A 26546-nucleotide genomic window follows, 5' to 3' on the forward strand; every position below is an offset into this window, starting at 1 on the left:
CATGAAAGATGAAACTTATGGGGAAACATCCTCAGGTAGTGTAGATTCAAGTTCAAATCATGACCCCCGGGGGTGGGGCGGGACCAAAATGGCCGATCAAAGTTTTACATAGAAATATATAGGAAAATTCTTTAAAAATCTTCTTATCAAGAATGACAAAGCCACCATTCATCATATTTAAATGGAAGCATGTTCAGGTAGTGTAGATTCAAGTTTGTTCAAATCATGACCCCCAGGGGTAGGGCGGGGCCGAAATGGCTGACCAAAGTTTTACATAGAAATATTTAGGACAATTCTTTAAAAATCTTCTTCTCAAGAATGTCAAAGCCATAATTCATCATATTTATATGGAAGCATGCTCATGTAGTGTAATTCAAATCTGTTCGAATCATGACCCCCAGGGTAAGGGCGGGGCCAAAATTGCCGACCAAAGTTTTTTAAGATATACATAGGAAAATTCTTTAAAAATCATTTTATAAAAAATAGCAAATCCATGATTGGTCATTGGACTACTTTTGGATTTATACTTTACAATAAAAAGCCATTTTCTACTTTTTCCTACCCTTAGTGCTCAGGTGAGCGATGTGGCCCATGTGCCTCTTATATATTCTTTCTTATATTCTTTGAAATACCATACCTCACAAAAAAGAAGCATAAAGAAAGCAGTCATTCAAACCATTGTTTTAATCAAACATGTAAATTGTAATGTCAAATAAAATCTGAATCTCCATGATTTCATTCTCTAGCTACGATGAAAAATATATTTTTAACAATTTCTGAATACTTTTAGACTTCCTGGAATTAATTCATTTTAATATGTCAATGATAAAACATTGATTTGTATTATTTACTGTTTTAAATCAGCTAAACTTTTGGTGACACATTATTTGAAACGGAATTTGAATTAAAACCATTTACATTATCAAATATTTTTTGACTTTATATTGAAAAAAGAATGATACATAAATAATTTGAAAATGCTACGATTTTATAAAAATTTTAAATCCCTTTTTAGCTCACCTCCACGAAGTTGGGGGGAGTTTATGTGATACCCTCGGCGTCGGCGTCGGCGTCCGAAGCAAGCGTCCCAGGCTAAGGTTAAGTTTTTTGGGGCAGTTTTCTTTTTAAGTACTTCTATGTCCTAATATATTGATTAGACATGCATGGAAGATGCTTCTAGTGTCTTTCATTGTACCAGTCCAAGATTCATATGCTGCAGTTAAAACAAAGAAATGAACAGATAAATGTTTTTTAGAGCAGGTTAACATTTTTGGTGCAGTTTTTGGTGTAGGTTTCATTTCCAAGTAACTATAAGCCCTATGTCTACCAAACCTGCATGGATGATACATCTAAGGATGCATACTACCGGGCTTTGGATGCTGAATCTGACCTACAATTTCCGGTTGAGCGAACAGGTTGAAGTTTTTAGTGCAGTTTCATTTCCAATTAAGTATAAGTCTTATGTTGACCAAACTTACATGGATGATACATCTAAGGATGCATACTACCGGGCTTGCTTTGGATGCTGAATCTGACCTACAATTTCCGGTTGAGTGAACAGGTTAAAGTTTTTAGTGCAGTTTCATTTCCAATTAAGTATAAGTTTTATGTTGACCACACTTGCATGGATGATACAACTAAGGATGCATACTACCGGGCTTGCTTCGGATGCTGAATCTGACCTACATTTTACGGTTGAGTGAACAGGTTAATGTTTTTGTGGAGGTCTCATTTTCAAGTAACTAAAAGCCTTATGATGACCAAACTTGCATGGATGATACATCTAATGATGCATACTACTGGGCTTGCTTCGGATGCTGAATCTGACATACATTTTACGGTTGAGTGAACAGGCTTAAGTTTTTGGTGCAGGTTTCGTTTCCAAGTAACTTAGGCCCAGTAGTGACCAAACTTGCATGGATGATACATCTAAGGATGCATACTACTGGACTTGCTTCGGATGCTTAATCTGACTTACATTTTACGGTTGAGTGAACAGGCTAAAGTTTTGGGTGCAGGTTTCATTTCCAAGTAACTTAGGCCCAGTAGTGACCAAACTTGCATGGATGATACATCTAAGGATGCATACTACTGGACTTGCTTCGGATGCTTAATCTGACTTACATTTTACGGTTGAGTGAACAGGCTAAAGTTTTGGGTGCAGGTTTCATTTCCAAGTAACTTAAAGCCCTATGTTTATCAAACTTGCATGGATGATAAATCTAAGAATGCACACTACCGGGCTTGCTTCGGATGCTGAATCTGACCTTCATTTTCCAGTTGAGTGAACTGGTTAACATTTTTGATGGAGGTTTCATTTCCAAGTAACTTAGGCCCAGTGGTGACCAAACTTGCATGGATGATACATCTAAGGATGCATACTACCAAGCTTGCTTTGGATGCTGATCTGACCTACTTTTTTGTGGATGATTGAAAATATTTTTGATGCATGTTTTATTTCCAATTAACTATAAGCCCTATAGTGAGCAAACTTGCATGGACGATACATCTTATTATGCACACTAATGGACTTGCTTCGGATGCTGAATTCGACATACATTTTTCAGATAATAGACCAGGTAAAAGTTATGGTTGCAGGTTCCAAAAAACTATAAGGCTTAAATAATATTGTATAAACCAAACTTGCGCAAATGTTGCATCAAGAGATGAAAACTCTCAAATTTGTTTCAGATGCTGGATTTTGATGACATTTTCATGAAGGAGAATTAGATTAATTTTTTTATGTAAGTCTATTTCAAAGTATCAGATCAAAATTGCTTAAATATTTTCATTTATGGAATGGACACTTTTTTTTGGATAATTGTGTGACTTTGCCTTACTTAAAGACAACATTCGTTGAGGTGAGCTCTGTAATCTCTGATTACCTATGTTTTTATATATGTCAAAATTTAGTATTTTTATCTTTTAGGGATGTTTTGTCTTAGATATAATTTATCCTGGCCTCATTTCAGGTCCGCCACAATTTCGCGACAAAAGTCAATTGAACAAGTGGATAGCACGCCCCTCGCATGCTACGGCCGAATTCAAATGTATGGTATGTGGAAATCCGAAGCCAAAAGTTACATGGTTTGCTAAAGGACAAGGCATTAATGCCAGCATCAGTGGAAAGGTTTGTACAGAACTTTTTTTTTACCTTATAATGAACACAGAGAAAGTTGATGAAAAAAATACAATTCACAACAGTTTTTTTTTCTCCCCCCGCCCCCCCCCCCCCCTTAAAAATGCATGTACTTTAATTGTTACTGATACAGACAATAAAAAGAAGTCTGTAACATTTTGGATTTTTTTTATTTGCCAATTTAAGTTTCCACAAATAACTATGTCAGGGATTAACATGTCACGGATTAAAAAGAGAAACAGATGCAAGATCTGAAATTACCAAAGTGGCCCTTTAATCAATTATAAATTTACAGTCCTTCATGGTAAGAGACCAACATGGCCCACTAAATAATTCTGTGATGCCCATTACTTCTGTCATAAGCAAAGAAAATTAAAGCTTGGTAGTACCTGGTTAACATCACCGCTGTTAATCCTCCACAGACTGAAGGGTATTATCCCCTTCCCAGGGTGCACTTGTTACCTCATAATTAAACTATTTTGTTGCTTCTTAGCACTGCTGGGTCCAAAAAAAACTTTCCCAGAAAAAGTACCCCACCCCCCCAAAAAAAAGTTGTGAATGTTTCGGGCTTTGTGAGTGCCAGGCTGATTTATCCCTGGCTCAGGGGAAAATCCGGAGGATGATCAGTCAAGGATATAGAAATTAGCTAATTTTATGAAATTGAACGATGGCAGTGGTGTGAATCGAATCATGGCCAGAAAGGCTTGTTGATATGAAAAATCTGTCAAAAGTAAGGCCTGTAAGAGGAGTGCTCTTTATAATCTCAGATGAATCGAGAGCCAGCGGTACCAGATGTGAAATTTTATTATATTTTGATGATTTATCAGAGGGGGGAAAACACACTCAAAATTTTACATAAGTTAAGAAGTGTTATTAAACAAGTTCAAGTAAAGCAAAAAAAAACATCTTGAAACTTTAAAACGAAGAAAATTTAGATAAAAAGTCATAGATTTGTCGTTCAAATTAAAGCTTGTTTAATTAGTGTGCTACATGTATACTGATATCTGAGCATGAAACCAGGAAATGAAGGTTAAGGATGGGTCTTGGTTAGAATTTTTATATTTGTGTATTTACACTTTCCCAATGCTTGAAGATGAAAGACATTCAAATCATGGTCACCCATTCCCCCTCCTTAAATCTTAAGTCTGATTTTCATTTTAAAGCTGGAAAACATAAGCAATTCACGCTCCATGAAGAATGAATATTAAGGTGATTCCACCCTCACAATTTTATAGGTTCAAAGTACAAAAACTGCATTTATTTTCATTAAATATACTTTAAACTTTCCAATTATTGCAAAAAATGTATAGGTCACCATATTATTTAAGATGCAAAACATTAATAAACAGAAGTGTATGTCAACATAAAAAAAAAGCACTTTTTTTATAAACAGTATTATGAAAAATATGTAAAAACTGGTTAGAATGCATAATTCTGATGCTGAGTGTTCCTAAATACTTCCTACTTAAAAGATACTTTTGAATTGTGAATATCAGGGAAACTATTTTACAATAAAGCAAATGCCAGAATAGAGAGACCTTAGAAGGAGTTATTGCCCTTGTCAACATTTTTTAAAGATTAAATAATTTATTAAATATAGAAAATATGCATTTTTTAAATTCTGTAACTTAACAATATTTATCATTACACCTATTGTAAAGCATTCTTCCAAGAGATATTGTTCTATTAGGTATGAATTTAAACTAATTACAGTTTTTGCAAAAATCTATGACATCATAGGAGGGTGGAATTACTTTAAGAGCCATTCATTTGCAAGATTGGCATGAATTATTAACTGAAGTATTAGATTTATGCACTTTTAATGGTAATTTTTGTTTTACCTGGAGCTTTGACTTTTCCTAAATGCTAAATTAATTATTGTTTTGTTGTTTTCAGTACAAAGTTAGAAGAAAGACCTTATTGGTAGTGGATGCTGTCTCCAAAAAAGATGAGGGGTTATACATGTGTGTTGTGGAGAATGAACATGGCTCCGTCAATCACACATATGAACTCAAGGTCATAGGTAGGTAACACCCCCACCCCTCAATCCCATCCCAACTCGCTCTATTCTGTTGTCGTAATGTATGTTTCAGACATGTCGGAGGAAAAATTGGCCACTGACATGTCTATAAAGCTTTCCCTCTAATTTCAAGCAATTATAACCATCTCAGCATGGTGTGATTCATCATAGTTTACATCAGCTCTATAATAACAAGATATACTTAAAATCAGACAAAAGATATTTATAGACGTAAGCCTAGGCAAAAGCATATGTGAGATCAATGCTTGGACCTGAGTACTTAACAATGATTAATGTGGATTTTGAAAAAACTACTGGTGTGTGTGTGGTAAATAAGTCTAATAGCAAAATGTCAAAATATCTAACAAAACTAGGGGAAGAAATAAGATAAGAATTAAATAAACATGTATTCAATAGACAGGCGATATCGTTGGAGATAATTTCTGGTGAGGCGTATTACTGAGAGAGATGTGATTATAGAGAGAGAGGTACGTTGCTCCTTGCTTATACTTTTGGAGGTGGTAAATGCTTTTTTGGGACGGAGTTGTTGGCAGATTCTGTAACATAATATTACATTTACAACCAGCATCAAACAAATGACTCTGACAGCTTATAATTTCTTATTTGCTAAGTGTTTTATTCTTGTCCTCAGCAAACAAAGGGAAAAGATAAGATGGAGTAATTGTTGAGTACCTGTGATAATTGTTGAATGACGCAGTCTTTGTTTTCCGAACAACAGAAAATTATTTCAAGACAAACATGACATTTGGGTCACTATAATTTTCAAACCTAGGTCTTGAAAATCAAAAATGATAAACACTAAAATAAATAAATTTTCTTTCCTCCAAAATATGGAATGAAGAAGAATTTTCTCAAAAAATCATGGAATAGAAAATGTCTTTATGCCCAATTTAAAAATGGTTCTTTTTGGCTGTTAACTTTTATTTAACTTAATGACTGTACTATTGTAGATCAGATGCTGACAAAGCCGGTGATACAGGGGCCACTGAACCAGACTGTGACCTATCTAGACGATGCGAAATTTCAGTGCAAGGTAGTCATGAGTGACCTCCAGTCCCACATCCAATGGCTTAAACATTACCAGGTCAACGGCTCGTTCACCAATGAGGACGAAGATCCATACGTCCATGTCATACAGGTATTATCTCTTTTTTAAAGCACTAAACTTTTTCTTCTTGATGCACAAACCACAATGTCTTTTTATGGCAATAAATGTGTGACTCACTTCTTATCTATTTAGAGGTATACGAAAAAAAGATCAAAAATTCTTTCTTGTCTCCTTGTATGACAAACTATAAACTTTGTTGTTCATGTTTATCCTTTAAGAATTTACAACAGGGCAAGAAGGTAACGTATGAGATATGTTGCATCTCTCTCTGGTCATGTCCCAATTAGAATATAACAGCAGTGCTATGTTGATATGTTTATCAAAGTCCACTTTTAGTTTACAAATAACAGAAACTTCAGATGAATCCAGCATGGTTTTAATGCGTCCTTTCCTCGGAAAACTTATAAGCATGGAATCCATTCTGTAAATAAATGATTATTATAATTACACAGAAACTGGCAGACTGTTGTCATCTTTTCTTGTATGCTATTGAGAGCCTGATAGAAAGAGAAATTCTCATCTTAAAACCAAGATTTGAGAGGGGACAGGGTTGGGGTGGGAGTTTATGTCCAACTAAAAGCATGAAATCAGATATTAGTTTGGGCACGTAAAATGAACCAGAAATAGGGGGTCGGGTCGGTGGCGTGTGGGGTTATCAAATATGTAAAATGAAAGGCATGTCTCCTGAAGTGAAGACCAATTTGTGAAGACAGTGTGCATGGTTGTGTTGTCATTGTATGCAATATAAGTGATGTTCAGTGTTCTTGTATATGTATATAATGAAGTAGATAGTTTATCAGACTTGTGCCTTCATTGTCTGTTTTATCAGCAAGAACTGTTTGTGTATATTCCTCTTGATAATGAAGATTTTCTTTACAAAAACTCACCGAAATATGGCAATAATATTGCCGACTGGGCGTAAAACAACAATAATCAATCTTTAGAAAATGTTCAAATTGATTGGGTTTTTTTGGTTAGTTAAGGTAATAATTAAGACTTGATAATTCATACTTTGTTTCTTATTTTAGCAATCCTTCTTCAACCTCACCGATCCAGAGATTTTGTACATCAGAAACGTAACATACGAGGATGCGGGCTGGTACACTTGCTTGGTGACCAATTCCATGGGTCGAGCCTATCAGAGTGCATGGCTGACAGTCGAAGGTAATTATTTGTTCTTCTGTCTATCCTAACAGAACAGGCAACATAGAAAAAAAAACACAAAATATTTTGGAAGGAACTCCATATTTATATTTATATTTTTTGAAAAATCTTTTTAAAAACAAATGTATGTTGTCTGTTCTTATTTATTACTGAGCTTTAATTTCTCCTCCATGGTTGTTGTTGAATTAACATTTGATAACATCACCCATTTCTTCTACCTAGATTTTTTTTCTTCCTCCATGTTGGCGTCCTTTTTTCTCAGTTTCTCTGAATAAAATTTTTTTCACCAGTCACCTGAACTCTAGGTTACTTCTCTAATTTACCAAAAGAAAAAAAATATAAATTAAACAAAATATTATGCCCAAGGGCCGCAGCGCTCACCTGAGCACATCAGGCTTGAATTTCCTCCTCCCCCCCTCCAGTCGTTCTTCATTTGAACAAACTAGAATCTACACTACCTGAGGATAATTCCATATAAATATCACTAATCATAGGTTTGGAGTACTTGAAAAGAAGATTTGAAAAGGTTTCCCTGAATATCCCTATGTAAAACATGGGTCGGCCATTTTGGACCCACCTTAGCCCCGGGGGTCATGATTTGAGCAAACTTGAATCTACATTGCCTGAGGATGATTCCACATGAGTTTCTTTCTTTCCTGGCCCAGTGGTTCTTGAGAAGGATTTTTAAAGATATTTCCTATATATTCTTATGTAAAACTAGGGTCGGCCATTTTGGCCCCACCTTTGACCCGGGGGGGGGGGGGGTGATTTGAACAAACTTGAATCTACACTACCTAAGGATGATTCTACATGAGTTTCATCTTTCCTTGCCCAGTGGTTCTGGAGAAGAAGATTTTTAAAGATTTTTCCTATATATTCCTATGTAAAATTTGGATCGGCCATTATGGCCCCACCCTTGCCCCGGGGGTCATGATTTGAATAAAACTTGAATCTACACTACCTGAGGATGATTCCACATGAGATTCATCTTTCCTTGCCCAGTGGTTCTGGAGAAGGAGATTCTTAAAGATTTTTCCTATATATTCCTATGTAAAACTTGGTTCGGCCATTTTGGCCCTAACCTTGCCCCGGGGGTCATGATTTGGAAGAACTTGAATCTACACTACCTGAGGATGCTGTCACATGAGTTTCATTTTTCCTGGCCCAGCGGTTCTGGAGCAGAAGATTATTTAAAAATGCCATGAATTCTTAACAAATTCATGATTATATCCCCTTGGAAAAGGACATGGCCCTTCATTTGAACAAATTTGAATTCCCTTCACACAAGGATACTTTGTGCCAAGTTTGGTTGAAATTGGCCCAGTGGTTCTTGAGAAGAAGATGAAAATGTTAAAAGTTTACGACAACAACAACAACAACGACAACGACGAGGACAGACAACGGAAAAATTTTATGAGAAAAGCTCACTTGAGCCTTCGGCTCAGATGAGCTCAAAAGAAAGCATTTTATTGTTTATATAAACACAATGTACCCCATTATGCACTTAAAGTATTTTCTAAATGGTAGATTTTTCTGACGTTTTTTGTTATGATTTCATGATCCTAGATTAATTGACTAGAATGAAAATAACAATGCACTCACTTTCTACATAATTAAACAGAAAATTTCTGCCACCAATGACCAGCAAATCTTCATTATTCAATCCTTGGCCAATATCAACTGCTTCTCAATTTACAATGACAGGACCTTTACTATAACTAGGAGACTTATTGTTCAGAGAACAATTAGAAGTCTTTCAACCTTCTTTGAATTTCAAATTTGTTTTATATCTGACTCCTTGAAATTAAATTCCATGAAAAAAGAAAAATCAAAATTGTTTTAAAGCATAAAAAAATGATAATAAAAAAATGGAATGACCTAGACCTTTACCTTAAAAATATTCAAAGTCAAAGATCATTGGTCACAATGCAATTGATCTCATCCTTCGGCGACTTATAGTTTTCAGGTTATAAGGTTTAATATTAAGAACAAAGAAGTTAAAGGGCAATAACTCATATAAGGGGTTATTAGATCCATTCGCACTTATACAGTGAAGTTAGGCCTAAAGACCTTTAAGACAATAGTTTCCACAAGATGAAACACACCCTTTAAGTCCAGCTTAATGGTGGCTTATAGGTCCTTAATGGTGGTTTAATGGTTGTCTTTAAGTCACCATTAAGTCACCATTAAGCACTTTTAAGTAACATTTACACCACCATTAAGTTACCATTAAGCCAACTCAACGTCCCTAATGGGTGCTTAAATGTAGCTTAATGGTAGCTTAATGGTGGCTTACAGGTCCTTAATGGTAACTTTAAGACCATCATTAAGTCACCATTAAGCTACCATTAAGGTAGATTTACAGGTGCTTAATGTCCAATCTCCATTAAGCCATCATTAAGCTACCATTAAGCCACCATTAAGTCACATTACGCAGTCAATAATATTGTTTATATGGGTGAAAAATTATTTTTATAGTGATTTGTTATCAATATTATAAATCTAGAGTTCGCTTATATCTTGACTTGGTAAAAATAATGAAAAAGAACGAAATTCAAAATAAAAAAAAAAAACAAAACAAAAACGCCACTGTCGGGGCTCGATCCAGTGACCTTTGGATTGCAAGGCAAACGCCTTATCCATTACGCTATTGCCGCTCTTGATAAGGGAATGAAAATATTGACTATTTAACCTTTATTTTTTTTCAAAATTTGTTTCGACTTGAAAAGGTACTTACTAGCATTTTGTTGAACATTTCAAAAAGTCTTGAATTGATTAATTAATCAAAATATAAACAATTTTATTTGTGGATCTTAACACATTAATTAAGCGGTTAGCTTCGCTAGCCGGTTTATGGCATGTGTCCAGTTTTTATCGATACCGGAAACTTCCATAAGGCGCTACCTATCGACAACGGAAACTTCAACAAAGCCTCTACCTAGTACCTATGATTTGTTTCTAACACATATAACATATGTCAAATAAAATCAAGACTATCAAAACAATTATTTGAACCCAATGTTACACGAAAACCTGTAGGCAAATCCGATTTATGTGTTAAATTGAAGCCTAGTCGAACAGGTGGTCAAAATGACGTTGCACACGTTGTGTATTTATATATAGAGAGGGTAGAATGTTACGATATTTGTCTAATTTAGAGACTTACTGATAAAAATTCAGGTGGCTGTTATTAATTATAAGGCACCCCTCATGAACAATAAATATTCGACCGAATTATGATACTAGGCACAGGGAGGAGGGGTTAATTACTGGCTAATGGGTTGAAGGTTATTACCGACTGCAAAACATCGGAGAATCTCTCGATCGAGTTACATTTTCCAAAATGTTAAGGCATCCCTCTCATTAACTTAAGTAATACTAGTACACAAAGAAAGCCTTTCTATAAAAATACTGAATACATCATTCTGTAAGTTGTACAGTTATGGATTACTTCCATAATGTTTTCTTCTCCTTTTTTCTCAATTGAAATTATTTAAAAGATGATAAAAGCATTGTTTCCAGGGATAAATTCTGTACTCAGTCTACTTATTACAAACGATTTTAAACTTATCACATTTTTATTTTTAAATGAAATAATGGGAACCTGAAAATATTAAAATTAATTTTTAAAAAAATGAAAAAAAAAATTAATCGGCATTGGATCCTTTTCTTAAAATCAGCCGATATAAAATATGCACAGAAAAAAAGATGCATGAAAATCTGAACAATAAGCACAAATTGAAAATTAAATCTAATAAATGATTATTTTTGAAAGTTTGCGAAATTCCTGTGCAAGGTATAAGTTGTAAAAAGTAAAAATACATTTTAAATTTGAATTATCAAAATTGTTAATTATCATTTTGAGCCTTTGAGAAGAAATAAAAATTAAAATTCAGATGCTTACAGGCATATTGATAGAAATTCGCATACTTGTTTTTAGCAAGAAAAAAACAAAAAAAAAAAAAAAAAAAAAAAAAAAAACAAAACAAAACAAAAAAAAAACAATGTATTGCTTATGCGACATATTGAAGAAAGTGACAATGATACCTAGGTAATTCTTGCAATGGACAATTAAATATTTGTTAGACTGACTTTTAGCGAACCTTTGAATTTTTAAAATGCTATACATATCGTGCAAGACTCTTTTTTTTTAAATAATTGTCATATACTATTTACTTATTCAAACGCTTAATTGTATGAAAAGTCCATAATGTATATTTCCTAAAACTTTATTATCTTGCTTACTTGTCTTTCTTCCTGTGAGAGAAATAGTTCATAAAATTAATAAACAGATGTACTCAGTATCTGTATCAAAATACAGAATGAACAATGAACGGTCTCAAAAGAAAAACGGATCCTTGAAAGTTCCGGTGCCTAGGAGAAGTAAGCATCCCAATGAGAGGTCACACCTGCATGCTGACCCGCAGTGAGCCTACGAAACTGACGCTATCTGAAATTTAGCTGCAGAACTGCAGATATCCAGAAAAATATATATTAATAGACCGGATAGCTACAGTGCCAACCATTGAAAAAAACTGTATATTTATTGCGCATGAAAAAGTGCGCTCGGTTTTCGATTTATTTCTCCATGTTCCTAAAACTGTAATCTCAAAATATTACTAACCGTGTGTTCCTAACATACTCTTTGACTCTTTCCACAACAAAACATTCGTCATAATTGTTGTTAATAGTCCTTTTGACGCTGATATTGTCATCATCGAACATTTCGATTATACCGGGGTATATACTGCTATTTTGGTTTCAAAGATAATTCGGTCCAATATGCTTCGTTCAGATGTCAACTACGAATGTAGAGGGAGGGAAACTTTTTTAAATCTACTCTCTTTTGCAATTGAGGTAAGAATTTGGAAGAAATAATCAAGAACCGAGCGCACTTTTTGTGCGCAATAAATATACAGTTTTTTCAATGGGTGGCACTGTAGCTATCCGGTCTATCAATATACATTTTTCTGGATAGCTACAGATCTGCAGCTATCTGAAATTAATTAATTCTCTGCTCGTCCATCCGTTTTTCTCAGACTAGCCAGCTAAAGATCTATGAAGAGTACTCCAAACCAATTAATCTGAAGAATTTGAATTATCATTTTATTTTCTTTTTGAGTTGTTTGCTATAGTAGCCTTTACAGTTACCTAATTTCAGAATCTATAGAGCATGAAAGCCAATTAAATTTGCAACATCAACATAATTTTGTTTTGTTCTGAGCACTTTTGGACACCACCAATGGAGACTATGAGGCAGAAATTTTTGAAATTAAACTTCCTGTCTTTCAAACTGAAAATCTCAGGTTGATATTTTGAAACGTACATTTGTGACATCAGTCAGGGATGTTATTGGTTTTACTATTTAGTTAAGTACTACAAATTTCAGTGTGTCTGCTTCTTCGCTGATGACATTGGAAAAAGATATGCATGCTTACTTTAATATCATCATTCAATGCATTTTTTGTTATTGTACACTGTACATATTCGATGAAAGCATGCTAACCGCTTTTCAGTACTTTCAGTACTTTGATATATATTTTTAGATTGAGTTCGGCTTTTAGATTGATGTAATGTGATTGAGTTCTTCGCTCCAGATGTTATTCGAAAATTCTCGAAATGTAAGCATTAAATCATAATTGAAAATAAATTAATTTAAAATAAAACACAAAAGTCTATCATCGAAAAAGAAAGAGAAAAAACCGATTCTACTATTATTTTTTTATATATACTGCGGACATTGACGGTTTCTGTGTCAACAATTTAGTGACAATCCTCGCGTAAGAGTTACCTGGTTAATAACGTTTACAAAAACTTTTTTTAGAATATCATATTCAGTTTTAATTCTTTTTGTATCATAATGGGTATCAAAATAATTGACTTTTTACGATGAATCATAATTTCTAATTTTTTATATGCTTGTGTTAAATTTATTTTTTTTTTAAATAATTGATCATTAAAATCTGTCAGAGTACGTTGTGTATGCATAGTTTCCTGTTAGTTAACCGGGGACGGGAGGACACCTAATTAAGGTCTTTTGTCTGATCAGTCGGTTTACTGTACACTGATCATCTGTTAATCTTACCCCGTTTCTCAATGTGTATACATCTGGTCGGATGTCATGTTTAGTTTGATCGGCCGTTCCTCTGAAAATCGATTTTGAAGTAACAATCATTGAAGACCGACTAGATTTTGACAGATACTTACCGCTGCATTATTAAAAAGAATAACGAATTAATTAGAATTATTTGTGATGTAAAAGCCATTAAAAGTTTTTCATGGTAAAAGTCCATTTGTGTACTAGTCTCCCCCCCCCCCCCCCCCCCCCCCAAAAAAAAAAGGACAAAGGTTTTTTTTCATGAGATCATAATTAGTTATATTCCTGTGAATTCTTTAGCGGAATGTTTCTTTTAACACATGAAATAAAAATACCATTTCGTTTTTTTAAAGTAATATATATTTTGTGTTCATGAAAATAGATAATTTTAAGAACAGATTAATTTTTGGTATTGTAAATTATTTAAGATATTTCACAAGGACTTGCTCATGGTGCGTAATAATTATTCATTTTTAAAAATCATATACACTAAAAATAAAAACAACGCACGTACATGTAATAATGATTTATTAAAAAAATTAAATATATAAAAAAAAATATACGGTTCTGATACAGGATGTCTTGTATCTTTGTTCCCAGTGATCAAGTTTATGCATGTTGACAAAAAACTCATAGAAATTATGATCGAGACTGAATTATGAGTTGGAATAGATTTTGCGTAAATGATATTAAAATAACTAAAAGTTAATTCAAAGATTCTATATAAGATGCGTAAAAGTTTAATGAGGGTTGACCATTAAGTCACCATTAAGCTCAGCTTAATGTTGGCTTAATGGTAGCTTAATGAAGTTTGGACATTAAGCACCTGTAAGTCGCAGCTTAATGGTGGCTTAATGATGGCTTAAAGGAATTAACTTCTTTAAGCTACCATTAAGCGATTGCTTAAAGGTGGTCTTTCGTCTTGTGGAAGGTTTGGTGTCTCTACGGTCTACGGTTTTGGAGTAGTAGTGATAGCAAGGTTTTTTCGCACAAGGGGCAAACAATCTTAATAGGGTTCATTTTAGGGGACAAGAATGATATATATATATATTATTATAACAGTAACTTGTACACGTCGATTGACAGGCGCGGATCATGATCTAACGAGACGCGGAGCGTCGAGTTTGATCTGATGAGTCAAAACGTGATACGGCTCTTCGGATCAAGTTACTGTTATAATGATAAATTTATTATATACCCCCTCATAACTAGCTAAATAGAGCAAAATAAAACTTAAAAGATCAATTGTATGATATTTATCCATAAAACAATGCATAATAACAAGGGACTTTTTAACGCGCAAGAAAAATAACGTCATATTTCTGCGTACTACGTCATCAGTTTCAGAGAGTGGTGATATGGATTCAGAAAACAACATGTTGGTGATCCGGAAAATCGGATCACGACGTCACGTGATAGCGTAAATTCAACAGTAAAATTGGGTGATACACATTAGGTATATAATAAATTTTAAGAGTACATATTAATGATGCAAAGAAATTAATTAAATGTTAAAAGACAAAAGAGATATAAAAAATGCTTAATTCTCAGTTTCAGAATGACCTTGACCTTTGACCATTACATAGATTTCAGGGTCAAAGGTCAATAAATCTTATGCAGTTGGTCCCATGTCTCTACCACTTCTCGTTTTAAAAAAAAATAATTATTCCTAAAATTCATAAAGTTTCAGGGGTAATAACTCATTGAAGGGGTCAACAAATACATTTGCAATATCAATGTCACAAGTACTCAGTTAGTTGAAGACATTAATGAAGGTTTTGCACCTCTACGGTTAAGGGTTTCGGAGGAGTAGTGATAACAAGGTTATTCATACAAGGAGCAAGAACTCCGAAATGGTTCATAAGTCATACTACTTGGGTAGTTTTTCGAAATAACTTCTGATATCCAGTATCATGAACTAAAAGGTTTTTCGTTAAGTCTTTCGGTTCAAAAGGCCATAACAGAAAAATAATAATAAACATAAGAATTTCAAGAGGTCTTTCCACAGAAAGGTGGAAAGACTTAATTAGTTAAGTAAGCCTGAAAAATTTCAAAATTGGATAATAAAAAGAAAATAAGGAATAGATATAGGATCAAATAAAGCATTTGATATACACTTAGGTAAGGAATTTGTTAAAAATTAAAATTACATTTCTTATTCCTTTTTCACAAATAAAGTGAATTTTTAATTGTAAAATAAAGACAAAACTTACTGCTGAAAGTATTTAAATATATGTTTTCAAATCAGACAACTTAGAAAACTAAATGCAATAACAAATTTACATTTAGTTAGTACATGTATATTACCTTCGACCTTTCAACTGAAACAACTGCATGAATCTTGTCAACATTTTTGAGGGACACTTTTATATCACACTCTCTTCCACTGCAACAAAATTAAATAAGTATTTAAACTAAAATGCAGCTGAACTTTACTATCTTGAACTGGGTATCTGATTTACTATGGTTATGCCAAATTAAGCTTAAAGTCCCAATCCCTCTTCCTTTTTTCACAATTTACACCTCAATATAACACTTCATTGGTCCTATTATGTATGAGATAACAAATTTGGACTGTACTGAAAATTTGAAATGATTTAAACTGTTTTAAGTCAGTATTCCTATGCACTTAAGCATTAAGGTCAAGATCTAGTAAATGAATTTAGAATGAATTTTCAGTGCTAAATCCATTATGACGTCACTTTTATTACTTTGTCTAATAGAATTATGTAGAAAATAAAGTATTTTCATGCAATTCAATTTAAAATTACATGAAAAGTAGATAACACATTATTTAGGACTAAGAACATACATATACCGTTTTCTGAAAATTTGATAATTTTCTTTGATATGGGAAAAACTCCCATTTCAAACTGTTTTCTAAAATTGAAAATGACAGTTTAAAATATGGTTTTTCATCTTGTTTTTCTACAAATTAAGCCCCGAAACACATATTTTGACCAAGCTAATGTTATAAAGCATCATTAAAGGAATTAATTTCTTAAATTTCAAAAATCTGTAGGCACCTTCCATTTACTAGATCTTGACCTTAAACGTATATTACATAACTATCCACATTACCGACAGCATATTCTTATAAATAAATATAACTGCAAGCATAGCATTATAAAACTATCCAACACATTTTCTTTCCAGCTAATGTTGGTTAGGGAAAATTCTACTTTAAACAATGCTTACTACTTTAAAATGTTAAATTTCTGCAGTCAAATCAACAAATATGCACAATTTGTTACCTTCCAATGACACATTCTTCCTCATCCAAAGGGCAACTTGCTCCTAGACTATCATCCTTCTTAATCAGAGTTATTTTTGCTAAACCAAAACCTATCAACCTATCAACAAGAATTCAAAATAAATCAATAGTAACATGGCAATATCCATAAAATTTAGGTAATTTTGTAAAACCCAGTGATCAACATGGAAAACTGGACTTGCCATTCAAGTGACCATGACAGAAATCTTAAAGGAAAAAATGGATTGAAGATTGAATAAAAAACCTTAAAACATTATTTGAATGCCTAACCTTCTATGTCGATGTCTTTGGTGACTTGATGCCCCGAGTCCTTAGTAGAGGCTAGTTGACAATGTATATCTTTGGTGGCAACTGAAATTAAAGATTTATTAGAATGAATGAAAAAAGAAAAAAAAAATAAAGAACAGTCTTGACTAGTTTCCAATCTAAGCACACATGTACCTCACTATGCAAAGTCAGTGTTTCCAATAGAAACACACATTTAGTACATCACTATGCACAGTCCGATCCAGGCACATAAAAATAAAGAACAGTCTTTACTTGTTTCCAATATAAACACATATGTACCTCACTATGCAAAGTCAGTGTTTCCAATAGAAACACACATTTAGTACATCACTATGCACAGTCCGATCCAGGCACATAAAAATAAAGAACAGTCTTTACTTGTTTCCAATATAAACACACATGTACCTCACTATGCAAAGACAGTGTTTCCAATAGAAACACAGATTTAGTATCTCACTATGACAGTCCGATCTAGGCACATAAAAATAAAACACAGTCTTTACTTGTTTCCAATATAAACAACCATTTACATGTAGTACCTCACTATACAAAGTCAATGTTTCTATTTATAAACACACATGTACCTCACTATGCAAAAACAGTGTTTCCTATACAAGTACACATGTACCTCACTATGCAAAGACAGTCTTTCCTATATAAACACACATGTACCTCACTATGCAAAAACAGTGTTTCCTATAGAAGCACACATTTAGTATCTCACTTTATCTCATACGTGTTTGTGATAGAGACTGTTGGATAAATTATGCTTTATCAACGGGTATATGCTTTATCAATAGCACTTCCAGTTTTGACACGATCCCCCGCTTCAAAATTTCATTTGAAACTTTTATTTCTAATCTCTATTATTCTCCTTATGAAATGAATGATAAAGAGCGATAATATCGTTAAAAGCCCGCAAAAGACTCGTATATGTCAAAGAAGTGTCTTATTTTATCAAGGAACATGTATCGGCTACTTGAAGACAGATCCATGTAAACCCTATCCCGCCTTTTTTTAAATTGTTATGGGAAAAAGTAAAGCCTAGCAGATAAGTTGTTGTTATAAGATTCCTTTAACATCTTCAACAATGCTCTCTTATATTGTACTACGTATGTCTACCTAGTATTGTAGGTGTAACTTACCATGGATCAACAATGAATCTACATCTGTACATGACTGTAGGCCCCTAGCCCTGCCTTACACGTTTTGTACTGCCATTGTCCAAAGAGTTCATTTTTCACAGTCCCATGGTCCTTGCAACTTTCAGTCAGAAGTTCGTTTGATGTTAAGCTTGATCAGTTGTCACATAATGTTTTCAAAGACACATATAGCAAAAATTCTAAACGATCTACTTTCTTTCAGGCATATAAACATTAACTGCGCTACGTCATCAAGTTATACGTCATCAATTTGAATTAACAATCATTCATGAATTTAGTTTCGCAGAAGATGTCTCAAAGCTTTGTTCAAACGAAAGTCGTATGAAATAAATAGAAAATCTATAACTGTGTGATTTGATATTGGCTTTTTCCAACTTCGTTGAAATGGTGAAAATTCACTCAGCAAGCCTCGCGAATATATACACCATTTCAACTCGTTGGATAAAGCCAATATCAAATCACACAATATAGACATGCTTTATATGCAAAATCAGTGTTTCCTATACAAGTTCACATGTACCTCACAATGAAAAAAAAACAGTGTTTCCAATAGAAACACACATTTAGTACCTTACTATGCAAAGTCAGTGTTTCCTAAATAAGCGCACATGTACTTCACTATGCAAAGACAGTGTTTCCAAAAGAAACGCACATTCGGTACCCCACTATTCAAAGTCAGTGTTTCCTATACACGTACACATATGTACCACACTATGCAAAGACAGTGTTTCCAATAGAAACACACATTTATTACCGAACTATGCAAAGTCAGTGTTTCCTAAATAAGTTCACATGTACTTCACTATGCAAAGTTAGTGTTTCCAATAGAAACACACATTTATTACCTAATTATGCAAAATCAGTGTCAGAATTTTCACTTCCTGCAGAAAAAATAACATTCAGACACATTTTTTATATGCCTTACCTTGTAAGTCCGAGTCTTTGGTGACTTGATGCCCAAAGTCTTTAGTAGAGGCTGGTTGACAATGTATATATCTTTGGTGGCAACTGAAATTGAAGAATTATTAGAATGAATGAAACAAGCTAAACATTAAGAAAATTAAAAAAAAAATAACAGAAGTCTCTGTCGAGACTGTACCTCTACTTGTTTGTACTTCTAGCAAAGGAAGATAAAAGAAGCCATTGCGATCAGCTCAAAATGGTAGGTTCACAAACTCCATAAAATGGCCCTGACAATATACCAATTAATTGACCAAGTCCTAACATCCCATTCCAAACATCAAAAAAAGTAGAGACTTAGTGCTTTCAGTTCACATAAAAAAATTTCGTCTGAGAGTCAACGTTTGGAAACTCAGACGTTGTAAAACTGCATTGTTCTTGATTTTTTAAGAAAATTAGTAAAATTGAGCATCTTTAACTTTAAAAAAAAAATTCATGGACTAGGATCCTCTGAAATTGATCTTTTATTATATATTTAAAAATTTCAGATCAGAGGTTCGGGGCTATGCAAAATATTAAAAACAGCATAATTTTTTTGTCATTTTTTTTTTTTTTAGAATTTTTCCAATTTTGAGGAAAATTACGAAATTTATAACGTCATAATACATAGACAAGATACAAAATGACGTCATTTTTATTTGATATGAAGTCACCAAGGGGTGAGTGAAATTTAACATATTTTCAACTAAAAATGAGTTGTTCTGATGTTTCAAAAATTCACAGGGACAAAAATGGACCAATGTGACTTTTCTTCTTTGTAGGAGGAGTAGTGTATATGACCAGTAGAGCTAAAAATAGTTAAAGCCTTTATTTCAATAACTAGTTTTACTTCCAGTGTACCTAGCATAATTTTCACTTCCTACAGCAAACAAAACATTCAGACACATATTTTTTTATGCCTTACCTTGTAAGTCCGAGTCTTTGGTGACTTGATGCCCAGTGTCTTTAGTAGAGGCTGGTTGACAATGTATATCTGGTGGCAAATGAAATTAAAGATTTATTAGAATGAATGAAAAAAAGCAAAAAATAAAGATCAGTCTTGACTTGTTTCCAACATGAACACCCATTTAGTACCTCACTATGCAAAGTCAATGTTTCTAATATAAACACACATGTACCTCACTATGCACAGTCAGTGTTTCCTATACAAGTACACATATACCTCACTATGCAAAGACAGTGTTTCCTATACAAGTACACATGTACCTCACTATGCAAAGACAGTCTTTCCTATATAAACACACATGTACCTCACTATGCAAAGACAGTGTTTCCCGTAGAAACACACATTTAGTACTTCACTATGCACAGTCAGTGTTTCCTAAATAAGTTCACATGTACCTCACTAAGCAAAGACAGTCTTTCCTAAATACACACATGTACCTCACTATGCAAAGACAGTGTTTCCCATAGAAACACACATTAATACTTCACTATGCACAGTTAGTGTTTCCTAAATAAGTTCACATGTACCTCACTATGCAAAGACAGTCTTTCCTATATAAACACATATTGATTACTTTACTATGCAAAATCAGTGTTATAATTTTCACTTCCTGCAGCAATTAAAACATTCAGACACATATTTTTATATGCCTTACCTTGTAAGTCCGAGTCTTTGGTGACTTGATGCCCAGAGAAGAGGCTGGTTGCCATTTTTTTTGTTGGCCACTGGTCCTTTATTGATACATGTAGCATTTTTCTGGTTTTGTTGCATAAGAATATTTAAAAAAAATATTAGTAGCATTCATAAAGTTAAGAATTATTGTACAGAGAAAGGTTTTTCTTACGACTCTTTAGCTGAAGAGACAGAGCTTTCGAAATGTCAAAAATACAGCTAGTTTATAGGTTTGTTATTAAAAATCTTACATATAGAATTCACACAGTATTAATTATATACATAATGACTTGACACTTTGTGCACTGAATAAATACAATAAGCAGATAGAAGGGCGAGCATGATGTAATACTTTCTTTTATAACCTCTTTATTTTCTATCCAGTGTCAAATTGTTTCAAGTACCTTCTTAGAGGTTCTCCAAGTGTAATCCCCCTCACCATAGTTGTAACGAAGTTCATCTCCAAGTTTTATGTCTCGGATGGCAAAAACGAACAAATGGGGATATCGATCCCTTCTTTTTTGATAATCTTGGGTTTACAATTGGGATGTTTGTCGTCACCATTCACTAACCTCCCTAGAGAATTGTTATCTGTAGCATCAATGCTGTTTTATAAGAGAAAAATATAAATAAAATGCAGTAAGATGTTAATCATTCATCAAATACATGTAATGTGTACTACGGACAATTCAATCAAATCTAATATTTCAAACACTAGCTGTTCATTACAATAAACGTTATTTAAAAAAAAACTTAAATTAATGTTTGAGCACTGGGAGTTAATGTAAATTTATCATGTGTATATAGTACGTGCAAGTTTGAAAAAGGAAGGGTAGTACTGTATGACACTCTGTTTAAGCCAAATAGAATTATCTTCAAATTGCATGATGCAATAAATCCCCTTGATAATCATAAAGCTGTCTATATCCAAAGTCTAAGGCACTTAAGTGTCTAGTTGCATCAGCTAACCAAATTAGATTGTGTTAGACCTCAAAGAGAGTTATATAATGAACAGGTTACATAAGAAGAGGCCCAGGGGATCACATCGCTCACCTGAGCACATTGGCTAGGAAAAGCACAAATATGATCAGAATTGAAAAGTTTCCTGAGGGGTGGGGGTGGATTGAATTCTAATACTACTTGAGAGTGCCTCCATATCAATACTGCATATATTTGAATTTGACTCCCATTGTTTCTCATCCTACCAAAAGGGGTATTCAGGGTTTGAACCATTTTAAATCTTCAATATATGAGGATGCTTACATGTCAATCTGACTAAACATAGCTTCTGTTATCGGGATTTTTCCTATGTAAATCTTTGATCCACCATTGAGACCCTTCCTTACCCTGAGGGGTTATGATTTAAACAAATTTAATTCTACACTACTTGGGGATGCTTCCATATATAAAAATACAACTAATCATGACTTTGCTATTCTTTAAAAGATTTTTTAAAATATATTTTAATGTAAAAATTGGATCCATTGGATCCCCCATTGTGGCCTAAACCCATCCCTGGGGGTTATGATTTGAACAAACTAGAATCTACACTACCTGAGGATGCTTCCATAAAAATATCACTGATCATGGCGTTGCAGTATTTCAGAAGAAATTTTTAAAGATTTCCCTGTGTTCCTTTTTTAAATATAGATTGGCCATTGTGGCCCAACCCTAACCACAATGGTCATGATTTGACTTGAATGTACACTACCTGAGGATGATTCAGTATGTGTTTCATTTTTCCTGTCCCTATTGATCATGAGGAGCAGACTTTTAAAGATTGTTCCTATATATTGCGATGTTTGACTTTGATTGGCAATTGTCGCCCCATCCTACCCCAAGGGTCATGATTTCAACAAACTTAAATCTACACTACTTAAGGAAGACTGGCCCAGTGGTTCTTGAGAAGATTTTTTTTTAAATGCCATTAATTCTTTACTAATTCATAATTATCTCCCCTAAGAAGGTGTGGCACTTCATTTGAACAAATTTGAATCCCCTTTATCCAAGGTAACTTTGTAGCACATTTGCAATTGGTTGAAATTGGTCCAGCAGTTCTTGAAAGGAAGATAAAAATGTACATAGTTTACAACGACGACAGGGACAATGACGACAGGCAAATTTTGATCAGAAATGCTCACTTGAGCCTTCAGCTCATGTTAGCTAAAAAGCTAGATACTGACAAGATAAGAAACCTTGTGCTTCATTCCATTTACCAAAAAGAGGCCCATGGGCCACATCGCTCACCTGAGCAAATCGTCTAGGAAAACTAAAAACAAGATTACTGAAGGGGGAGGGGTTGAATTTAATACTAATTAAGAACGGGTTCATATTAATACAGCATATGACTTTACTGTTCTCGATTAAAAAAATGTTAAAAACATTTTCTTCCTATACTTTCACTGATCATTGCTTTGAAGTACTGTAGAAGTGGAAAACATAACGGTGTTTTTAATTTCACTATGTTCACGATTTTAGAATTTTCCGCGAACTTTAAACAATCGTGATGATTATTTCACGTCATTTTTGCCTAGAAACAGTTATAGTACCTGAATATTTACAATCGTGAAATTAAAACCACCGTGAAAGGTAACTTTCTAACAAACCGTGAAATTTTTGACACGTGAAATTAAAGACGTCTACATACTCCGTACTCGAGAAGTCGATTTTTATACAGATTTTTCCTATATATTCCTATGATAAACTTTGATCAGCCATTGTGGCCCCACCTTACCCCCGGGAGTCATGATTTGAACAAACTTGATTCTACGCTATCTGAAGATGCTTCCAAATGAGTTTCATCTTTCCTGGCACAGCGGTTCTTGAGACGAAGATAGTTAAAAAAAAAGCCCTATATACTCTTATGTAAAGCATTGATCGGGCATTATGGCCCCATCCTACCCCCGGGGGTCATGATTTGAACAAACTTGAATCTATACTATCTGAGGATGCTTCCATATGAGTTTCATCTTTCCTGGCCCAGTTGTTCTTAAGAAGAAGATTTTTTTTAACAAGAAGCCCAGGGGCCACATCGCGCACCTGAGCAATTGGCTAGGAAAAAACACAGATCAGATCAGAACTGAAAGTAAACTAATGGGGGGAGGTTGAATTTCACCCCCGGGGGTCATGATTTGAACAAACTTGAATCTACACTACCTGAGGATGATTCCCTATAAATATAACGAAGCCTGGCTTTGAAGTACTTGAAAAGAAGATTTTAAAAAGGTTTTTCCTATATATTCCTATGTAAAACTTTGATCGGCCATTTTGGCCCCACCCTACCCCGGGGGTCATGATTTGAACAAACTTGAATTTACACTACCTGAGGATGATTCCACATGCGTTTCATCTTTCCTGGCCCAGTGGTTCTTGAGAAGAAGCTTTTTAAAGATTTTTCCTATATATTCTTAGATAAAACTTTGGTAAACCTAGGTAAAAATATGAATTTAAATTTTGAAGAGAAATCAACGTTACATGTCTAATTCAACAGACATCAGCCTGATCAAGGATAAAATTATTTCTTCTAAATACAAAAATGTTCAAATATTTTGTTTTCACTTATTGTAATTATTTTGTGAAATAAAATATTTTTATGATTACGTTTTCTGTAATTCGTTAGTTCTTAATACCAAGAAAAGGTAAACACATGTAATTTTGCTATTTTATTTTTAAGTTCGAATATCTATCGCATCTAGTTCAAATTTTGTCAAGCTCTGAAATAAATTGAGTATTTTAAATTGCGAACAAAAGATTCAACATTCAACATTATTTCATGTGAATTTTTCGTTATAACATTTCAAAAAAATACTTTCTAAATACAACGCCAACATTACATCTCTTGTAAAAATGTTAAGAAGGGTCTTCTAAATATGAAGGGTTTTAAAGTGCTTTATTATCGTTTTGTTGCAGCGTGCAAGCCTGGCAGTTATGGAAAGGAGTGCAAAAAGGTCTGCGGACATTGTGAAAGCAATGAACCGTGCAATCACATCAATGGATCGTGTCCAGGATCATGTGAACCGGGGTATAAGGGAGAAATGTGTTTAGCAAGTAAGAAATTCCTTGACTCTATATACATTATGAAATAAATGTGAATTTCTAAAGGCACTTGATTTTGCACAATCTAAATGTATAAAAATGTTTTGCTGTTCACGGTAAGCTAATGGTAGACTGTCTCTTTGTGATAGGGAGGCCTGGGTTCGATTCTTGTTCGGGGCGCCGCGTCATACCTACGACGTAAACATAGGTACTAACCATTCCTGGCAATCGAATTGAAAGTCAAGGGTCTTTAAGATATGGCCTTAAAAACATAGGTCCCGTGTCACGGTAGGCATTGACAAGATAAAGAACCCTCACTGCTCAAAGGCCCTTAGTTTGTAGTATAGGTCTAAATTTGAAGCCCTTCATTGGCATACCGTGACGTCTCCAAATAAGTGAAAAAATCTCGAGAGGAACGTAAAGCAATATACAATCAATCTACCTAAATGTTTCTTTTTTATCTTGAGTAAGACTGAAGTTATGAGAATCACACCGACCTGCACGTAGGCATATTTTTTCAAGAAGCGCTAGTGCGCTTCATGAAATATGCCGACGTGGCAAGTCGGTGTAATTCACACACCAATAACTCACACAAAACTTGAAAGCATTCCTTAATTGAACCCACAATGTGAGGATTAAATCCTTAACTCTAACAAAGACGCCACGCGCTCGATAACTAGAAGATGTGACAGAAATTTCATAAAGCATTTTCATGTCTTACCAAGTATCATGTTAAGAATATAAATATAGTATGCACTTGTTATTTTTTATTCACCATCTCACTGCTCAATTGCTCTAAATGCCGAGGTTAGATCTAAATTTGAAGCACTTTACCGGCATATGGTGACGTCCCTATATGCGTGGAAAGTTTTCGAATTGAAAATTTAATCAATCAATCCTTAAGGGTGTAGAATAGCAATTCAATCAATGGCGTTGAACAAATAATTTTGTTCCTCTTTCATTTATTTTCAGCCTGCAATGGTGGTTGGTACGGTAGAGAATGTAAACAACGTTGTGGTTACTGTAGAGACGATGAACCGTGCCATCACGTGACCGGATCTTGCTCAGGATTCTGTGAACCCGGATACCTTGGAGACAAATGTGACGAAAGCGAATTTTCTCAACTCCTTGTAATACAGAGGAAAATGCTCAGCTCCGTTAGAGAAATACTCTCTTTTAAAAGAAGAAAAGCTGGACTGATTGCAAACGGCACGTTTCCGGCTGACCTCAAATAACAGAATAGTACTCAAAAAGAATCGAAGACCTATGTGTATACATTTGCAAATGATGTGATCCTTTGTAAAAAAAAAAAAATCATGCAATCCATTTGCTGAGAACAAGCAGTACTGTTTAATAAGTGAAGATATTACAATAAGTTTTTTTTATCTACAATGTTTCCTGTTTAGTTTTTTTTCTGTTTTTTATGCTTTTTATCATTTATTTTGTATTCGCAACAAGGTATCATCTTTATTTCACTGTTCTATCATTGAATTTATATCAAATCAATTTATATATTTGTGCCCGATTTTTTAATTAGCATGAAACAATAATAAAAAAAAAATCTTGTATTGTAATGACAATTCGTGTTCTTTTCATTTTTGTCTTGGCTTGAGTTCTTGAAATGGGTCAGTTATATAATTATTTCATGTTACTTTATAT

General features: G+C 33.9%; 1 protein-coding gene across 2 annotated transcripts; it reads left to right on the forward strand.

Moving 5' to 3' along the window:
• Positions 1-2972: 2972 nt before the first annotated feature.
• LOC134253142 (fibroblast growth factor receptor 2-like) lies at positions 2973-26467 on the forward strand. Of its 2 annotated transcripts, XM_062735651.1 has the most exons (7): positions 2973-3130; positions 5036-5162; positions 6131-6318; positions 6507-6527; positions 7317-7452; positions 24762-24899; positions 25860-26467. In XM_062735651.1, exons 1-7 carry the CDS (start codon positions 3053-3055, stop codon positions 26120-26122), a joined length of 951 nt encoding a protein of 316 aa, XP_062591635.1. In that variant the 5' UTR covers positions 2973-3052; the 3' UTR covers positions 26123-26467. The 2 variants fall into 2 exon arrangements, with proteins under 2 accessions (XP_062591635.1, XP_062591636.1); XM_062735652.1 differs by lacking the exon at positions 6507-6527.
• The last annotated feature ends 79 nt before the right edge of the window (positions 26468-26546 follow it).

Source organism: Saccostrea cucullata, unplaced genomic scaffold (genome assembly GCF_032062105.1).
Source record: "Saccostrea cucullata isolate Sc308-1 unplaced genomic scaffold, CSIRO_AGI_Scuc_v1 ctg5624, whole genome shotgun sequence".
NCBI lineage: Eukaryota > Metazoa > Mollusca > Bivalvia > Ostreida > Ostreidae > Saccostrea > Saccostrea cuccullata.

Coding starts and splice junctions, on each gene's coding strand:
- LOC134253142 (XM_062735651.1), top strand. CDS start 3,053: ATGGTATGTGGAAATCCGAAGCCAAAAGTTACATGGTTTGCTAAAGGA. Junction 3,131..5,035: donor ATGCCAGCATCAGTGGAAAG/GTTTGTACAGAA, acceptor TGTTGTTTTCAG/TACAAAGTTAGAAGAAAGAC. Junction 5,163..6,130: donor ATATGAACTCAAGGTCATAG/GTAGGTAACACC, acceptor GTACTATTGTAG/ATCAGATGCTGACAAAGCCG.